Below are 16,103 nucleotides of genomic sequence, written 5' to 3'. Positions count from 1 at the left end.
GGTACATGAGCACCCTTAACCTAGTATTTGCAGTATCTGCAGCTTCTCCCTTGATAATTTGTTGATTCATTGTTATCAGCGTTACAGAATAAACGGCACCAAACACAATAATATCACACTCAATAATTGAGAAATCAAAATCACTGTCAGTTTAATAACGCAATGTGTATTTGAAAAGTTTATCAGATCTACAGATGCCCCCGCACTAAGAGAAAAATGTCGAAAAAAAAGAGAAAAAAGTGCATTTACGGCTCGCCGTGACCGAGAAAAATCGGTTCACCCTCCCATAAAAAGTTATCACTTCAAAAAATGCTATAAAATAAAATAAAATATTCCTTAAAATACCATAAATTCAATTAATAATATGTGAATGAAGTAGGTCCATAGAGGAAATTAAGAAATAAAATAAATTATGTTTAAATACGTAATCGCAAATCCATCAGGACCTCTCGCTACCTTTGCGAATAACCATTGGCAACGTCGACACCCCTTCAACACAATATTTGGAATTTATCCAGTCTAACCTCACTTAGTGACGCTCAACTTTCCGTAGATGTTCGTGTCTATAAACATCTAGTTCTGAATAATAATGGCTCTATTTAATATATCTGGCTCAAAGGACTGGGAAGTGACCGGTGCCGCTCAAAAACTGTGCCAAAATTTCAACGAGGTATGTACATATTCACCTACTATCACTCTTATATGTGAGCCCTGCGACTTCCCTTTGCTGGGCCCAACCATCGGCTTGTTTATTGAGGGATTGTTGCTAAGTGAACGTGCAGATCTGATGTGAAAACTGCCAACTCCTGTCATTCATGGCATAAAATTCATGTTCATAATTTCACAATTAAGTCTAAGATTGCAACCCCATACGGTCACCGGGATGTCGTGGAAGTTACTCGCTAGGCCCTTTTCAATGTATCGTAGGCAGTTTGCAAAAACTGCCACTATCCACAGAAGAATACCAGTTCCAAACTTTGCCGCCCGGACGTTTAACCTGTCTGAGACGAAGTCGCCCCCGGTTATCACCACTAATGTTGAAAGTCAGTGCCAAGAAAAAATCTTCAATATCGCTGATGGAGACTCGGGTAGCGACGATAGAGCCACAGCAATCAGAAACATGAAGTACACATTTTTATTTTTGGGTCTATCACTAACTGCCGTGGGTTCGTACGTAATTCTGGTGTTGGGAAGACCGCCTGAAGATGAAAACGGCCAAACGGTTGCTGATGAGTATTCAAATTCCCCCATCTGGCAGCAGTACGTTTTACGAGGCCTGCGGCAGATCAAGCAGTTTGCACTCTTTATCCAACAACCCTCCAGAGACAAGTTGTTGCCCGACCCACTCACTTATCCTTACTATCAGCCCCCATACACGTTAGTTCTAGAGTTCACCGATGTTCTGGCACACCCTGAGTGGACCTACCAAACAGGTTGGCGATTTAAAAAGCGCCCGGGAGTAGACTACATGTTAGAAAACTTAGCCGGACTGTATGAAATCGTGGTTTTCACTGCAGAGCCCGGAATTACCATTTTCCCGGTTATAGAAGCATTAGATCAAAGGGGCCTCATCTCATACAAGCTGGTTCGCGACTCCACCCATTTCATCGATGGCCATCATGTGAAGAATCTAGAAAAATTGAACAGAGATTTGACCAAAGTCATTGTAGTCGACTGGAACTCGCAATCAGTGAAGTTCCATGCAGATAATCACTTTGCCCTTGAGCGATGGGCGGGCGGTGATGATGACAATACTCTAGTAGAGCTAACTGCGTTCCTTAAAACAATTGCCGAAACAGACATAGAGGATGTTAGGGATGTTTTAAGGTTCTATAAACAGTTCGAGAATCCCCTAAATACCTTCCAACAGAAGCGCATGGAATACATGGAAAACCAGAAACACACACGAGATAAGCCAATTGGACAGCCAGGGGACTCCGTCAAACGGCTTTTAAGTGCATTATTATAAATATTTGTGATCAATGTGTAGCAATCCCAATATATTATGAATAAACCTTTCCAGTTCAGTCGTTCTAGTTAGTTAGAATGATCGTTCTTATGCTTTTTAGGGCCACGGCAGCAATTTTATGCGCAAATTCAAAAACAATGGCAAAGTGAGCAAGTCCAGTTCGAAAAACAAGGACAAAAAGCTTAAGAAAAAACTCCTAAAATCCGTCTCGTTATTCAACAACGCAGATCTACTAAATGGAAAGGAGAGGCTACTCAAGGAAATAAAAAAGAAAATTACCGAGCAGAATCATCTGGCCGATGATAAAGTAGCATTGAACAGTTCTATAGAAATTTCAAATAAAAAAATGAGAAAACGGAAAGTACGTTCGAAAAACCATGTCAATGTGCCCGAGTCCAGTAGCCAAGAATTAGAGCAATTGAGCGCCTCTAAACACACTGAAGCTGAGAGCTCTAATAAAATATTGAAACATAAGAAGAAAAGCAAAAAAATAAAAAGTGCCATCACAGAACCTTTATTGCACGAGGACATTGGATCCAGTGACTCTCCTCAAAATAGCTTTATACATCCACAGTTGTTAAAAAAACGCAAAAAACAGTTGGAAAAATTGAAGGAACTTGTATTGGAAAAAGCGCAAAAATCGCGAAAAGTAGAAGATTCCAATTTGACGTTGAGGCAGCGCATGATGCGAAAACTGAAAGCTGCAAGATTCAGATTTTTAAACGAGCAGATTTACAACACAACTGGGAAGGAAACGGAAAAAATATTTAGGAGCGATCCGGAAGCCTTTAAGGCCTACCATGAAGGCTACAAGCTGCAGTTGAAACGATGGCCGATGAATCCTCTGGATAAAATCATCAAATCCCTCACTAAAATGTGAGTAGTGGTCAAAATGAAATTTCTGTGGTAATGCTGATATTATTCCAGGAACAAAACTAATGTAATTGCAGATTTTGGATGCGGTGAAGCAAGATTAGCGCAATCCGTTGAGCATAAAGTGCATTCTTTTGATCTGGTCGCAGCCAATGATTTCGTAACTGCCTGTGATATGGCACATGTACCTTTAGATGATTCTTCTGTAGATGTAGCGGTATTTTGTCTGTCCTTAATGGGCACCAACTTAAAGGAATACTTATTAGAAGCCAATAGAGTTCTGAAGAAAGGGTACAGCTGCCTTCTCTTACAGGCCATAATAATGCAAACTGATTATTTTTGTTTTTTAGAGGTTTGCTTAAAATAGCCGAGGTAGAGAGTCGCTTTGAAGATGTGGACGCTTTTATAAAAAATTGCGAACAATACGGCTTTAAGAAGACTTGGATGGATCTCTCGTATAACTTATTCTATTTCATCGACTTTAAAAAAGAGAGCAGTAGCAGGAATAAAGCAAAGCTTCCATCATTAACTTTACAACCATGCCTTTATAAGAAAAGGTAAATAAATCCCTTGTTGTTAATATTGCATAATAAACGCAATGTTCAATTCTGTAATTTTGCCTAATACTGATAAAACAGTGAACAATATAAAGGAATAAGACCAATTTTTCTATTGCTATTAACCATCCATTATTTACTTTGGAGTTCTATGAAGAAAATCTCTGGGGTTTTCAACGCCGTCCAGTACGTCTTCTGCTTCTTCGCGAAGATTCTCTACCTTTTCCAGTAACAACATCTGCAAAACAACGGAATTAGTTATGTCTGGCTAAGAATTTTCGGTGCACCCAAAACTACCTTAGAGGCCGCAATGAGCTGTCCAGCAGTTCTTCGCGACATAAACTCGATATTTTCAATCAAGTCGTGCACTTTTGCCTTGGCAATGCTTTGCAGGTTCTTGTAGCCAGCATTGTACAGCTGTTTGGCTCGACTCTATCCAAATTATACATCGTTATCTCATTTGCAAAGGAAAAGTCCTGATTATGGTACCTGTTTGACTGCAGGCAGTTCCATGAGTGGCACTAGTTCGCGATTGCAACAATGAGACAATCTCTGACTTAGTCCTTTTAATAGGTGAGAGAAGGCCCAAAATTCTTCCATTTCCACGCAGAAATTAACCACGTTGGTGGCAAATGTGGCGGAAACCGTCATGAGATTTTGCACAATCCCTCTGTTTATCTATAAAACTATTTTATCGCTAGTGTCTAATAATATTGTTGAAAATTACCTGATATTTATCGGACACCTGGAAGACTGGCATTTCATTCCAAAGGTCATTGAGCATTAGGGTAACGTAAAATCTGTTAAGAACCTTTTCCGGAACTTGCTGAAAAGCGGTTAGGGGGTGGATAGATTCGACGTTATCATCAGGCTTTAGGTCACGTACCTTTGCAGTTTGGCCTGTGGCCATTTTTGTAATACATGCTTCGTCAAATCCCAGTATCCGGGCAGTCTGCATTTCTCTCTCGTGTAGGTGCGTTAGCTAAAAACACGTTTAATATTGCAGAAAAATCAATTTAAACATCAAACTTACCACATCGTAATATACGTGTATGTTGGGCCTTATTTGATTCGCTGTTTCGTACGGCGTAACTAGGTAAAGCAAATGAAGGCAATTGAGCAAGACTAAACTCTTTTGGGCTTGATGGAGGTCATCGTACAACTGGTGGGCTCGAGTTAATTGCAAGCCAGCTGAAAGAGATTAGATAGAGAACATTTACTCAGGCATTGGCGCTCTATAAACCTTTGATGGCTGCCCTCCCTAAGTTGCTAACAACTAGCTTTGCATTGCTCGTTAGCACTAGGGTTCTTTTTGATTTATTGCTGCTGCTGGCTTGGCTTATAGATTCCAAATCCATCTAAAAAACGAATTATTACTAACGGTGTACACCACAAGCTAGACGCTCAAATTACTACTGAAGTATCCATCTTCACAGATACATTGCATTGCGATGCAACACTTCTGGACTTTTCTTGGTCGTCGCCCTCTTGTAGAGCCCCCAATTTAAAAAGCTTCTTAATCACACTATCAGTCAACGCTTTTATGTTTACATCCAACCGATCCTCCTGCACAGCCATCAGGGTTGATCGCGACACCTTTTGCAATTGAAATCGCGTATTCGCTATGCCTAAACTTATGCAACTGAGCAGCAACTGACTACAAAAAACCTTGCCTTGTAGAACTGAAATCTAGGAGTGTTAGAGCTTAATTAACACCTAAGGCCTTTTCCTTCGGAAGATGGCAAATCTGACATCGCCTGAGTCATGGGGCTCATTAATAACTTCTTTACTTTAGGCAAGTCCGCACTGGACGTTACAATGATGCTTTCTCCAGTTTCCCCTAGTCCGGCTCGACCTGCTCGGCCGGCCATTTGTTTATATTTTGACAAATTTATAAACTCCTTGCCGGTATATGGTGATCTGAGTATTACCTAAAAAACCCCACTGTTTCCAACCCCCACGTTCTGAGCCTACGCAGATTAATCTTATTAACTCACCCTTCTTGCTGGTAAATTTACGCCGGCTGCCAAAGTAGAAGTGCAACAAATCACGGAAATGGTGCCAGCTCGAAAGGCTTCTTCGATTAAGCGCCGCTCTTCACTTGTTAGACCTGAACAGCAAAAAACCCCTTGATGAGCGCATCCAAAGTGAAATGTGTGCGCAGATAATAACTTGCCAGAATGATGGTAGGCAATTCCAAATGGCACTGATGTTCTGAGAACGCGGCAAAGTTCCCCACAATCTTCCTCTAGCGCTTTAAGAAGTTCGTTCTTTTCATTCTTCTTATAATCCTTTAAATGCCTGAGAAAAAACGTTTTGATAATGTAATTGGACGGAAGATAAACTTACGGTTTAGTCAGTTTGCACAGCAAATGAACGACATTTTCGCAGTTGGTCCTTGAGGGGCAAAACACAAGGCAAGACCCTTTAGGGACGACTTGCAGAACCAATCCGCCTAACATATCAGGATCCAATTTGGATACAGCTTCTGAATACTACCAGAATCTCTAGAAGTGTGTTTCTTAACGGAAATAGCGGTCTTTATCTACCTTGAAATCCAGTTTTTTCACGTCTATTAGCAAATCGTTCTCGTCCTTGCAGCCCCAATTGATTTTTGCTATTTGGTTTTCACATTTTACGTATTCGGTCAGCTCCACGGGGCGAAAGTTTTTCCTGTAGACTTCCGCGTTTAAGAATTTCGAAATATCCTCGATGTTCCCAATAGTCGCACTCATTCCGACGATTTGAATGTTTTCTGGGAGGGCAGAATTAAGTTTTTTCTTGTTATTTGCTACGATTCTTACCAGCTAAAAAGATGATCTTGCTCAGACAAGCTTCGAGAGTAGCACCCCGCCCTTCTTCGCCGATGAGATGAAGCTCATCGATAACAATTAGGCCGATTTCACTAAGTCTTCCCGTCTCTATCAAGCTGTTTAGCAAGCCCAGTCCTTTTTCTATTGTGGCAATATAAACAGAGTTTTTTCTTCGCCGCTTCCGTGGAGGGTAAACGCCTTTATTTGATGCATATTCCTCGACTAAGAAGTCCAATGCAACCCCAAATGGCGAGAAATCCCACACTTTTTCTTGAACGATGGCAACATAGGGCAGAATGAAGATGACGTTCTTTTGGTAGCATAAAATTTCGCGCAACATTAACACCTCAGCCACCAAGGTTTTTCCTCCACTGGTCGGCAGCGCGTAAATCAAATTTGATCTACTTTCTATTGCCATATTCAGACATTCTTCTTGCCAGTCTAAAAATTGCACACTTGTTGGTATTATTAGGGATTTTGGGCCCTCGACGGGAAAACTCACCATATAGTTTATCAATTCCCTTATACTGTTTGACTAAGTCTTTAACGTGATCAGGGAGGCCATAGAAGTCTCCTAATTGCTTGAACTTGGCAGGCGCGTCCACTCCTGATCTATTTAGGCTCAAGTCCAGGTTACTAATTTCGCTTTTTGGTTGATTAATTTTGGTGGCATTGTTTAGTAGGGCTTGCTTGATAACGGTCCCCAGACTGCAATTGGCTTCCGCTAGAAAGCTTTCTTCGTTAACCGGCTTATTAAACTCTTCAATCTTCTCGTTGATGTTCGGGTTTGCATTCAACTGATCTTCAGCAAACAGAATGTCCAACAGTTCATCAGGAATTAAATTTTCCCTTAATTCGTCGCTTGTTCCCATCAGGCATATTGACTGTTCGACCTGTTCAAACAAATCGTCGACTTCTTTCATGAATTTACTCGTTGCAGCTTTACTGGTAAAGAGCATCGATCTATCACCGGAATTTTCTTTAAGCGGTTTAGCTTGAAGAGGTAAAGGTTTTGCAATGGGATGTTTAAATATATTTTTACTGGGATTTGCGGCTTTTCGTCTGGTAGTAATGTTATCATCGTCAGATTCGATTAAACTTCTGCTTTCCTCATCGTCGATCGCCACATTTATTTGGTTAATCACTTGGGTGTTAAAGGACTGGGAAAAGATGTCTTCCCCAGTATCGGCCATGTTATTTTCCGGGTTATTCGATCCTTTATTCAGGAAGAAAGCGAACGCATCGAATTCCGATTTAGTTAAACCGCTGCTGCGTCGCTTTGCAACAGTTTGCTGTAGAATTGCTGATAATTCCAGGTCATCCAAATTGTCCGGCTGTGCTGAAGGGCCAACATCAAGGGGCTCTTTGTCAAGTTTTATTTTTTTCTCTTGTGCCCCAGAAGGAGTGGAAGTTGGCAGATTTCTTTTCGATGATGAGCCTTCGATGTGGTAACTTTCAGACGACCCAAAGCCACTGGATGATGCTTAAAAATATATATCAATTTTGAAGTGTTCGAAGCTAGTTAGATATTTGTATGTAGTGTAGACAGTGAACATTGGAGAAAGCAGCTGAGAATATTAAGAGAACTAAAACTCAAATGCAGGAATGTAGTTAAAATACTTCTGTATAAAAGGCCTAGTTGAAATTGCCACAGGCGATTCAGAGTACAGTAAAGTCCGTGTATAACGAACTTCCGGATATAACGATCACTTTTTAGCTTAGTTGTATATTCCCTTTCCGTTTATAACGAACTTCCACGCTCAGCAACACCAATCGTGCAGAGTTGTTTATATTAGTGAGAGCGAGAGACAGGCAGTGACTTGTTTTTTGCCGCGTTACATTAAATTAAATTACAGACTTTATGAAGTCGATTTCAAATTGAATTTTGTTTATCTTTTTGTGTTCTGTTTAGTCATACCTACTAACATCTACTACTCTATGTAAAAATAACGAAATAAAATACACCACGTGTTTTTATATTATTATTCACTTATAGCGAACTCCGGATATAACAAACTAGTTTTAGTACGTTTTTCAAGTTCGTTATATCCGGACTCAACTGTATTTTGCTTCTAAGGAAATCAAGCGCAAAACTCAGCGCTTGAAGGTCTAGTAACATTTAACTTACTCCTGGTAGAAAATCCATGGTCCCATCGTTTGCCATTAGATTTATTATCATACTTCAATTCACGGGGGGAAGTTTTTGCCTCTGAAATTTAAAATTATTTAATTGACATAGAAAACATTTTGTGAAAAATATAGAAGCAATGATTGAATTGAATAAATTACCGGCATTCTTCAAAGATGGGCGTGTACTTGGTTTTCTTGTAAAATCCATACTCTTAAGTGTGTGAGAAGTTAACAAATAATTAAATGGAACTTTACTAATGTTTAACTTAACTATTATTTTTCGTAAACATTTGAAAACTTTGGGGTTATGAGACAGTTGTTGCTGTCAAAAATGTGAAATGGCTCGGTGCACTTTCTCATACAACATACATTCACTAATTGTCTTAATTTTTAATTTATACAATCCCAGTAAAAAAGCCTTAAAAAATCAAGAGAATTTCAGTTAATCAAATGCGATTGTTATTATTGCTTTTCTGCCTTAATTTTATTTTAATAAAAATAAAATTCAATATAATGTCTCATTGCTCTTGTGTATCCTTAAAGATACATCGAGAGACTAGTAGCCACTGCGTGTTTCTGCACAGTTTCAAATAAGGTTATGTGACCTGTAGTTTTAAATAAATTTTTTATGAGGTTTTTTTGTTAAAAGTGCCTGGAAATGATTGTTTTACACCGGATTAGACCGTGAGTAGTTCGTTCGTTAGCTGTTTTCAGTACTGTAATTAAGACACCAGACGTAACGCATGCTGAAGTTCTTATCCAGCACCAATTTGGTTTTAATGTTCATTTCTACGTGTATTACAAATGTAGGGAGGATCATTTTGTCGACGACTTTTAAACCACTTAAACCCCTGATTGTGCATCAAAAAAGTCTTATTCCAAGCTGTTCCAAGGCGAAGTTGCTATATAAGCAGCTGGAACAGCTGTGTTCTCGAAAGAAAAAAAAACGCAAGCATTTAAAGATATCAGCGATCAACATGCGAGGATATAAATAGTTAAGGGCAGGACCGGTGTATTCTCACGTTCACTACAACATTAAGTAAAAGAAGTATTTTGAATTTAAAAATATATAAAATGTCATCCGGACAGCACAAATCAGTACTCAAGGGGGTCGCAAAAGTAGACATTAGAAGATCCAGAGAAAGCACTGAAGGATCCCATAGAGAAAATTAGGCAAAGATAAGTGAAGGCAATAAAATGAAGTGGAATAACGATCACGCCAGTCAATAAGGAAGTAACAGACGAACAAACGATTTATGAAAAATTGTCCACTCTTGACAATTCCGAATCAAATTCATTCCTGGGTTTCAGTCATTTATTCCACCATCATCAGTTTTTATGTGTAGCGTTGTTGCTGCTGCTTTAAACCTTGGCAATTTTTTCAGAAAAAGTTCAGGAAAGTATATACAATGAAATTCTTGACAATGGTGAGCATTCTGAAACGTAGCTCAGCTTGGATCATTCTGTAGAACAATGGCGCTTCTAATAGCTAAGCCTGTAGCTAATAGTGAAAGCTATGAGCTTCTAAGCTCATAGTTTTTACATCGGAATACAAAGTACTCATAATCATAATTTTTGTGCAATTTCCACCGCATTTCTGTTTACCGCACGCTCTTTCCATGACCCATTATTATTGGATGTCGTCGGTATTATTTATTATTGAACTATAAATTGCAATATTCTATTGGTAAATAGCACAAGAATGTAATAAACAGAATTGTTGGTTCATTGTGATGGATTATTGAATTGTGCGAATTTGACCAACTGGAGATAATGTTTTATCTTGGATAATTAAATGAGGCCGCCAAGTTAGAGTGATTAATATGAGGTTGCAACCTCATTATTTTGGCATTTAAAAATACCAGGCTTTATAATTAAAACAATATATTAAAAATTGCTCCACGCTGCATGTGGCTGGCTTCTCTAATCTTCACAGAAAAAATCGCTGGCAATTAGATAACGAACAGTTGGGCTCAATGTAGATATTACTTCATTACCAGGTCAATTATATCAATATGCATGTTCTTCATCCCATAATAAGTCAAATAAAAATATCTTCCATTTCAGAATGGCAATAATCGCGAACAAATCTGAATGTTCTTATTTGTTTACGGCCTGCTAACACTGACTGGTGACCCTTCGCAGTAACATCACTGTTATCAAGCATCTTCGTGGGAATTAACGCGAAAAACATCGTTCACGTCATGTACTGAGAGTGATAGTGTTATTTTCTTTTTCAGGATATCAAGGCCATTTAGGCACGAGCATTTCTTATCATCGTGCATTAAGGTCAAGTGTTCTGCGACCCCCTATGCTTTCAACCGGAATCTATTTACGCAGAACGATAAGAAAAAACCATCTGGTAAGCACGCATTTCCGGTTATAGGACGATTCTTCTGTAACAGTCTAGTCTAGTCGAATGGTGCCTTTACAGTGCAGAAAGCACAGAGTAAACTGTTTATATTAATTCGCCTGAAATGGACGAAAAAACGCTGTTGGTGGCATTATTTTGCCAAAATGTGACCTCTAATTAACTGGCAAAATACGATGGGTAATAGGCTGTTATCACTTTAATTGACTGGGAAATAATGTGCTCTCCCACTAGAGGCTGATAACGTTAGCGGGTCATGAACTTGATAACGTTGCACGTATATAAAAGTCGCCGAAACGCAACAAAAGAATCTTTTTAACAGTTCAATGTGCCACGTCCGGTATGGATGCAGCGAAACAAGACCTATCTGGAGAGGACTTCTTCTACATAGAGTACATTCTGCTAATAAAAGGTCTGGCAATCGATTCAAGTGTAGTGAATATGAGATTTTTTGTTGCGTGAGGTTTTAGTTGTAATATTTCTATGTGACCCATTCGGTGCATATGGTAAGATCTGGCCATTTTACTAAAAAAAAAATCAGCCTATTACAATTCTGTACTGCTCCGTGTTTAGTGTTAAGAATCGTGGAATAAAAACTAATTGATTTTTTAACTCAGGTTGGACAGAATGGGAAGGAATGTTGAAAAGATTTGTACCATTGGGCGTATGCCTTATAGCGGTAATGCAGTGGCGTGCTTACCGGCAAAAAGGAAAAGGGGGCACTGCGGCGAAACAGTGGGAGATTAATTGCTACTGCTTCTTACCACTGAGGACTATGAGCAGATGCTGGGGCTATTTAGCTGGTAAGCAAATAGATTCAGACTGTATTCATTTAATGTAAAATTTGTTTTTGCTTATATGTATGTGTAATTGCGCACGTAATTTCACTAAACGCGTACATTTTAGAAGTCCTTCGATTAGCTTCGACGTCACATTTTGTTACCGATATCTGGTATTTTTTTTGTCAATAAAATCATAAATTTTTGCACCATTTACTATGTGCGTATGACGATCTCAATAGCAGCCCTAATTGCTAAGAAAGTGTTCACATTGACGTAAATGCGTTTTGACCTCCTTTACAGAGCACCAGACTACGTGTCTGTTCTGTTAACAGTGTCCATTCGAGTTGAAGATACAATCAAAAATAGTTGTAAATATTCAGAGAAAGGTTAAAGATGTGTTTTTTTATATTTGCAGACCAAAAACTACCGGAGTTTGCGAGACCAATAGTCTACGGAGCCTATTCGAAGACATTCGGTGTAAATCTCGCCGAGGCTCAATATGAAGATCTGAAACACTATTCTAGTTTAACCGAGTTTTTTACCAGATCGTTGAAGGAAGGAGTGCGAGCAATTGATTACAAAAGTTCCCTGGTATCACCGTGCGATGGAACAGTATTAAGTGTGGGAACTGTGAATAACGGGCGCATTGAACAAGTAAGAATGTGAATCAAATTGAAACCACATAATTTATTAGCTGTAATTTTAGGTAAAGGGCGTTACGTACTACGTCCAAGACTTCTTAGGGGAAAAAGTAAGCAATAGTATTAGCCAAAAGGTTTCGAAACAGAGCCATGAACATTTGCTGCATCGACCTCATGAGGGAAATACATTGTATCAATGTGTGATTTATTTGGCCCCTGGGGACTATCATAGGTAATTATTACTTACTAATAATTGAGTCCGTAAATGAGAAGGAAATTCGTTTTTAAATAACGATAATGGTTTGAGGGTCCAGTTATGTACTTTCGGCTGTTGGCGATATTTTCTGATACGCGTCTCCTAATCCTAAAGCAAGTCTGTTCCGATAATTTTCTATTGGCTTGCTTTGGTCTTCTCCAGACCGTCTAGGTAACATTTGCCGATTTCAGATGACCTGAGCCAAAAATTGCTTCTGCCCAGGTTGCATTGCTTTTACCTTACGAAGCGCCCTTCGTCTGTTGGAAAACAGGTGTCAACCTCGAGAAAATCTCCCCTGCTTAGGCCAAAACAATAGGTTTATTCTTCTTCGACTCCTGCGAGCTCCCGAAGAATCATTATTAACCAGCTGAATGTTTCTAGATTCCATTCGCCAGCCGAATGGAAGCCGACGCATCGAAGACACTTTTCCGGCGAACTGCTCTCGGTCAATCCACGGATCGCTCAATGGCTGCCTGGATTATTTGTGCTCAATGAAAGAGCGGTTTATTTGGGCGAGTGGGAGCATGGATTCTTTTCCTACAGTGCTGTAGGTAAGTGAAATTTTCATGTCCAACTATTTTGCTGAATTGTCTGAACACTAGCGTAGGATTATCAAAAGGGATAGACTTTCGAGGTCGTTCCTTGAAGCCAATGCGTTTTTCGGATTTTTAGACCGTCCTGACGTTTCGCAAGCACGAGTGGCTTGCATCTTCAGAAGTCCGTATTTATGCACCGCCGTCCGTATTTATGCACCGGTGCATAAATACAGACTGCGCCCGAGGAATCGCATCGGAACAGTGTAAGCGTTCAAGCAAACCACTTCTGAAGATGCAAGCCACTCGTGCTTGCGAAACGTCAGGACGGTCTAAAAACCCGAAAAACGCATTAGTTAGTGTAGGATTATTTCGCACTATTTCATCTAATTTTGAAGGTGTTACTTATAGTTTGAAAGGTTTGCTATTCACAGTTGAAACGAGGTAATTTATTACAGGAGCTACCAATGTGGGTTCAATTCGGGTATTTTTCGATAAAACTTTACAAACCAATCAGAAAAAGAAGACCCACAAGTTCAAGGAGATCTGCTTGGGAAGTTCCGTAGATTTGCACAAAGGCGATCTGGTCGGCGAGTTTCGCATGGGATCTACCATCGTGATAATATTCGAAGGGCCGGTTAATTTCAAGTTTAATGTGGCACCGGGCCAAAAAATCTGGCTTGGACAGTCGCTGGGGACTGTTGAAAAGACCAAAGCAGCCGACAGGGCCCAGACGAGGACCATCCACGCTGGCCATTAAGTTTGAGCGTATTTTAGGTATTGGATTTGTGATATTTTTAATAAATTTGTTTAGGAAATTGGCGTTTTTCATTTAGCTTGTGTAGTGTGTTAACGTTGCCATTTCCCCGAATATCTTCAAAGTGTAGTTCGGCTCTGGCATTTTAAATGGATGTTCGGGCCAATGAGTGTCACGGAAACAAGTGGGAGACACGCGATTCCCGTTGAATAATTCTAAGATAATCCTGGATGTGCTGAAGAGCTGGAGATCGATATGTTGCTGTATTAAAGAGATTACGAGGCAGAACGATCGATGGATTAATTAGGTGTTTTTAGATCTAGATTGAACATTAACAGTTTCTTTCTGGTTTGTTCTCTGCCTAGATGGTCACTTTTTTGTAGTAAGTTCAATTTTGCCAAAGTCGGGTTTACGTGACGAAAGTTTCATTATCGTTTAGATCTGTAATTGTAGTTTTGTTAACTTTGCAGGCACCAACCAACTGTATGCGGGGCATGCAACATTATTTCGCTATAAATATCGGCTATGGCAAGAGCAAACCGAACTGGGCGAAATGCAAATAAGATTCGCCTAGAAGGCAATTCGGGACACTTAGGACAGGTGTCGGCATCGACAGCAGTCGATCTGGATGGGCAAACCATCGCGTTCCCCTTTGGATTGTTCTGCGTGTGTTAGCAGATTTTTCTACTTTAGCTAAGTGGTAAGTGGCGAAGGAATATAGAATCTAAGGAATAGAACAAGAGCGATCAGCTAGTTTATTAAGCATTTATCAATGCGTGGTAGTCGGGATATTTTATTTGCTTGCTTGACGTTAATCCGCGTTATTTGGGACGTTAAATTATGCTTTGCAAACAATAGCATTTGATAAAATGTAGCTTTTTATCGCGATGAGCCAGTTAATATCAACTTGCGTTTTATCTGAGTATTAGCCGGTTTTGCTATCTATATTTCTATTAAATAAAATTAGTTAGAAAAACGATTCAGTTAAAAATAATTGTACATAGTTTCCTGACTGTGTTTCTTCTTTATTTTCTTCAAAATATATGCCAAGGCTTAAAGTAGCAACAACGCTAGTAGTAAAAATAGAAACTGATGATGGTGGCAAACACCGAAACGTATTTTAACTGATAAATAGACAATAAATGACTGAAGCCCAGGAATTGATTTTGATTTGGAGTTAAAAATAATTCAAGGGGACTTTTTTGTTGCTTTCAGCGCTTCCTGCCTTTACATAAAAAAAATGAAACTCGGATGAACGCTAGAATGAACAGAATTGTTTTCTAGCCACTTTTGCGTTTCTAGTCTTCGTTTTTTGTTGGATTTGTGTTGCAAACATTTTTAATTTGGTGTTCGATTTATTTCGTAATAATTTCCCAAAATTTCGTATTACGTTCACGTGAAGAAAGGGAGCATTTCAAACCCGCGCCTAAATATATCTTTATTATTTTTTTACTCCATACGTTTTTTGATAAAAATTCGAAAAATATTATCTCTGAAAATTACCGTAATCTTTCCATTTAATTTTTGATAAGTAAGATTAACTTTTGTCATTTGCACAAGTAGGAAAGTTTGCACCCGGTTTTACCAGGTCCTAAAAATATGAACATTTGCTTAATAATGCGGAAAATATATACGCCTTACTATTCGATTTAGGTAATAATATACGCTAAAGAGGGTTGAAAGTAACATTGCACATATGGATATAAATTACCTGCTAACATTGGCCCTTTTATTCGCAAATCGATTGAAGGGCGAAGGCAATTTCAGCAGAATGTCGCCAAGGCCGTGTCAACATCGATGCTTTTCACCTGAAAATCGTCCCTTTATTCAACAGGACACAAAGATTAATGTCTTTGGAATAAGAAATGTTCGGTATTTCGAACCTGCCTTTCTACAGAAATTTATTAGACAATGAATATTTGGAAAAGTGCCGTTATTAGTTAACTATTGTTAATTTTTCTTGTTGATTTATGAATGCTCGTTTTTTTTGTTCTAATCGCTCAGCTGGTTTTTCCTAAGTAATTAATGATTTTTTTGCGCTTTGGTATTTATCAAGTTGCTTCATTTGCGTGTAACTGAAAAAGACTCGTTTGTTAATGGGGTTTTTAAATTTAAACTGCCATTTACCTGCCGGTAGGGACCTTATTTGAGTACAAAAAAACGCTCGTTAAATATTTTCTTCAAAACTCTCAATTTCCGCACTAATCCAGATAGCACACAAACATTACAGTAATATTTTTTGCAATATTTAATATAGGTTTAAGCGACAGATTCTTGAATATTATAACAATATTTCTTTGACATTTAGATCAGATATTTAAGAAATATTATTTAAAAATATATATTTTACATTTAAATCAGATATTTACGAAATATTTTTTTGCAATATTTAATATAGGTTGACGCGACAGATTCTTATAT

At 38.8% G+C, this 16,103-nt stretch overlaps 3 protein-coding genes across 8 annotated transcripts in view; 2 read left to right on the top strand and 1 right to left on the bottom strand.

Annotated features, from left to right (window-relative positions):
- Positions 1-508: 508 nt before the first annotated feature.
- The window catches only part of LOC109538150, a 23,870-nt gene continuing 8,275 nt past the window's right edge, over positions 509-16,103 (top strand). For 2 of the 6 annotated variants that reach the window (XR_007280471.1, XR_007280470.1), the window contains exons 1-12: positions 510-670; positions 2,070-2,845; positions 2,897-3,133; positions 3,193-3,399; positions 10,583-10,704; positions 11,331-11,516; positions 11,911-12,149; positions 12,202-12,368; positions 12,774-12,943; positions 13,384-13,702; positions 13,762-14,064; positions 14,153-14,382. Coding sequence is in view for 1 of the 6 variants with exons in the window: in XM_019905244.2 (XP_019760803.2) it covers positions 590-670; positions 2,070-2,845; positions 2,897-3,133; positions 3,193-3,399; positions 10,583-10,704; positions 11,331-11,516; positions 11,911-12,149; positions 12,202-12,368; positions 12,774-12,943; positions 13,384-13,685 (2,487 nt within the window). In the remaining 5 variants the exon portion in view is untranslated. The other 4 variants (XR_002172002.2, XR_007280472.1, XR_002172001.2 and 1 more) reach the window with 4 other exon arrangements.
- Positions 710-2,027, top strand: LOC109538151 (mitochondrial import inner membrane translocase subunit TIM50-C). Its single transcript, XM_019905246.2, has one exon. It carries the CDS (start codon positions 830-832, stop codon positions 1,967-1,969), a length of 1,140 nt encoding a protein of 379 aa, XP_019760805.2. The 5' UTR covers positions 710-829; the 3' UTR covers positions 1,970-2,027.
- On the bottom strand, positions 3,416-8,664 carry LOC109538149 (helicase POLQ-like). Its single transcript, XM_019905243.2, has 17 exons — positions 8,502-8,664; positions 8,341-8,421; positions 6,715-7,695; positions 6,204-6,653; positions 5,949-6,154; positions 5,749-5,894; positions 5,576-5,700; positions 5,397-5,509; positions 5,116-5,330; positions 4,813-5,056; positions 4,643-4,757; positions 4,433-4,590; positions 4,286-4,381; positions 4,127-4,225; positions 3,889-4,077; positions 3,697-3,831; positions 3,416-3,637 (listed from the first exon to the last, which is right to left on the bottom strand). Exons 1-17 carry the CDS (start codon positions 8,548-8,550, stop codon positions 3,536-3,538), a joined length of 3,504 nt encoding a protein of 1,167 aa, XP_019760802.2. The 5' UTR covers positions 8,551-8,664; the 3' UTR covers positions 3,416-3,535.

This window comes from Dendroctonus ponderosae, unplaced genomic scaffold (genome assembly GCF_020466585.1).
Source record: "Dendroctonus ponderosae isolate FM_Combo_2020 unplaced genomic scaffold, Dpon_F_20191213v2 Dpon_F_20191213_1, whole genome shotgun sequence".
Taxonomy (NCBI): Eukaryota; Metazoa; Arthropoda; class Insecta; order Coleoptera; family Curculionidae; genus Dendroctonus; species Dendroctonus ponderosae.
Note: the sequence above shows the minus strand (reverse complement) of the source record. Positions and strands in the feature narration are given on the sequence as shown.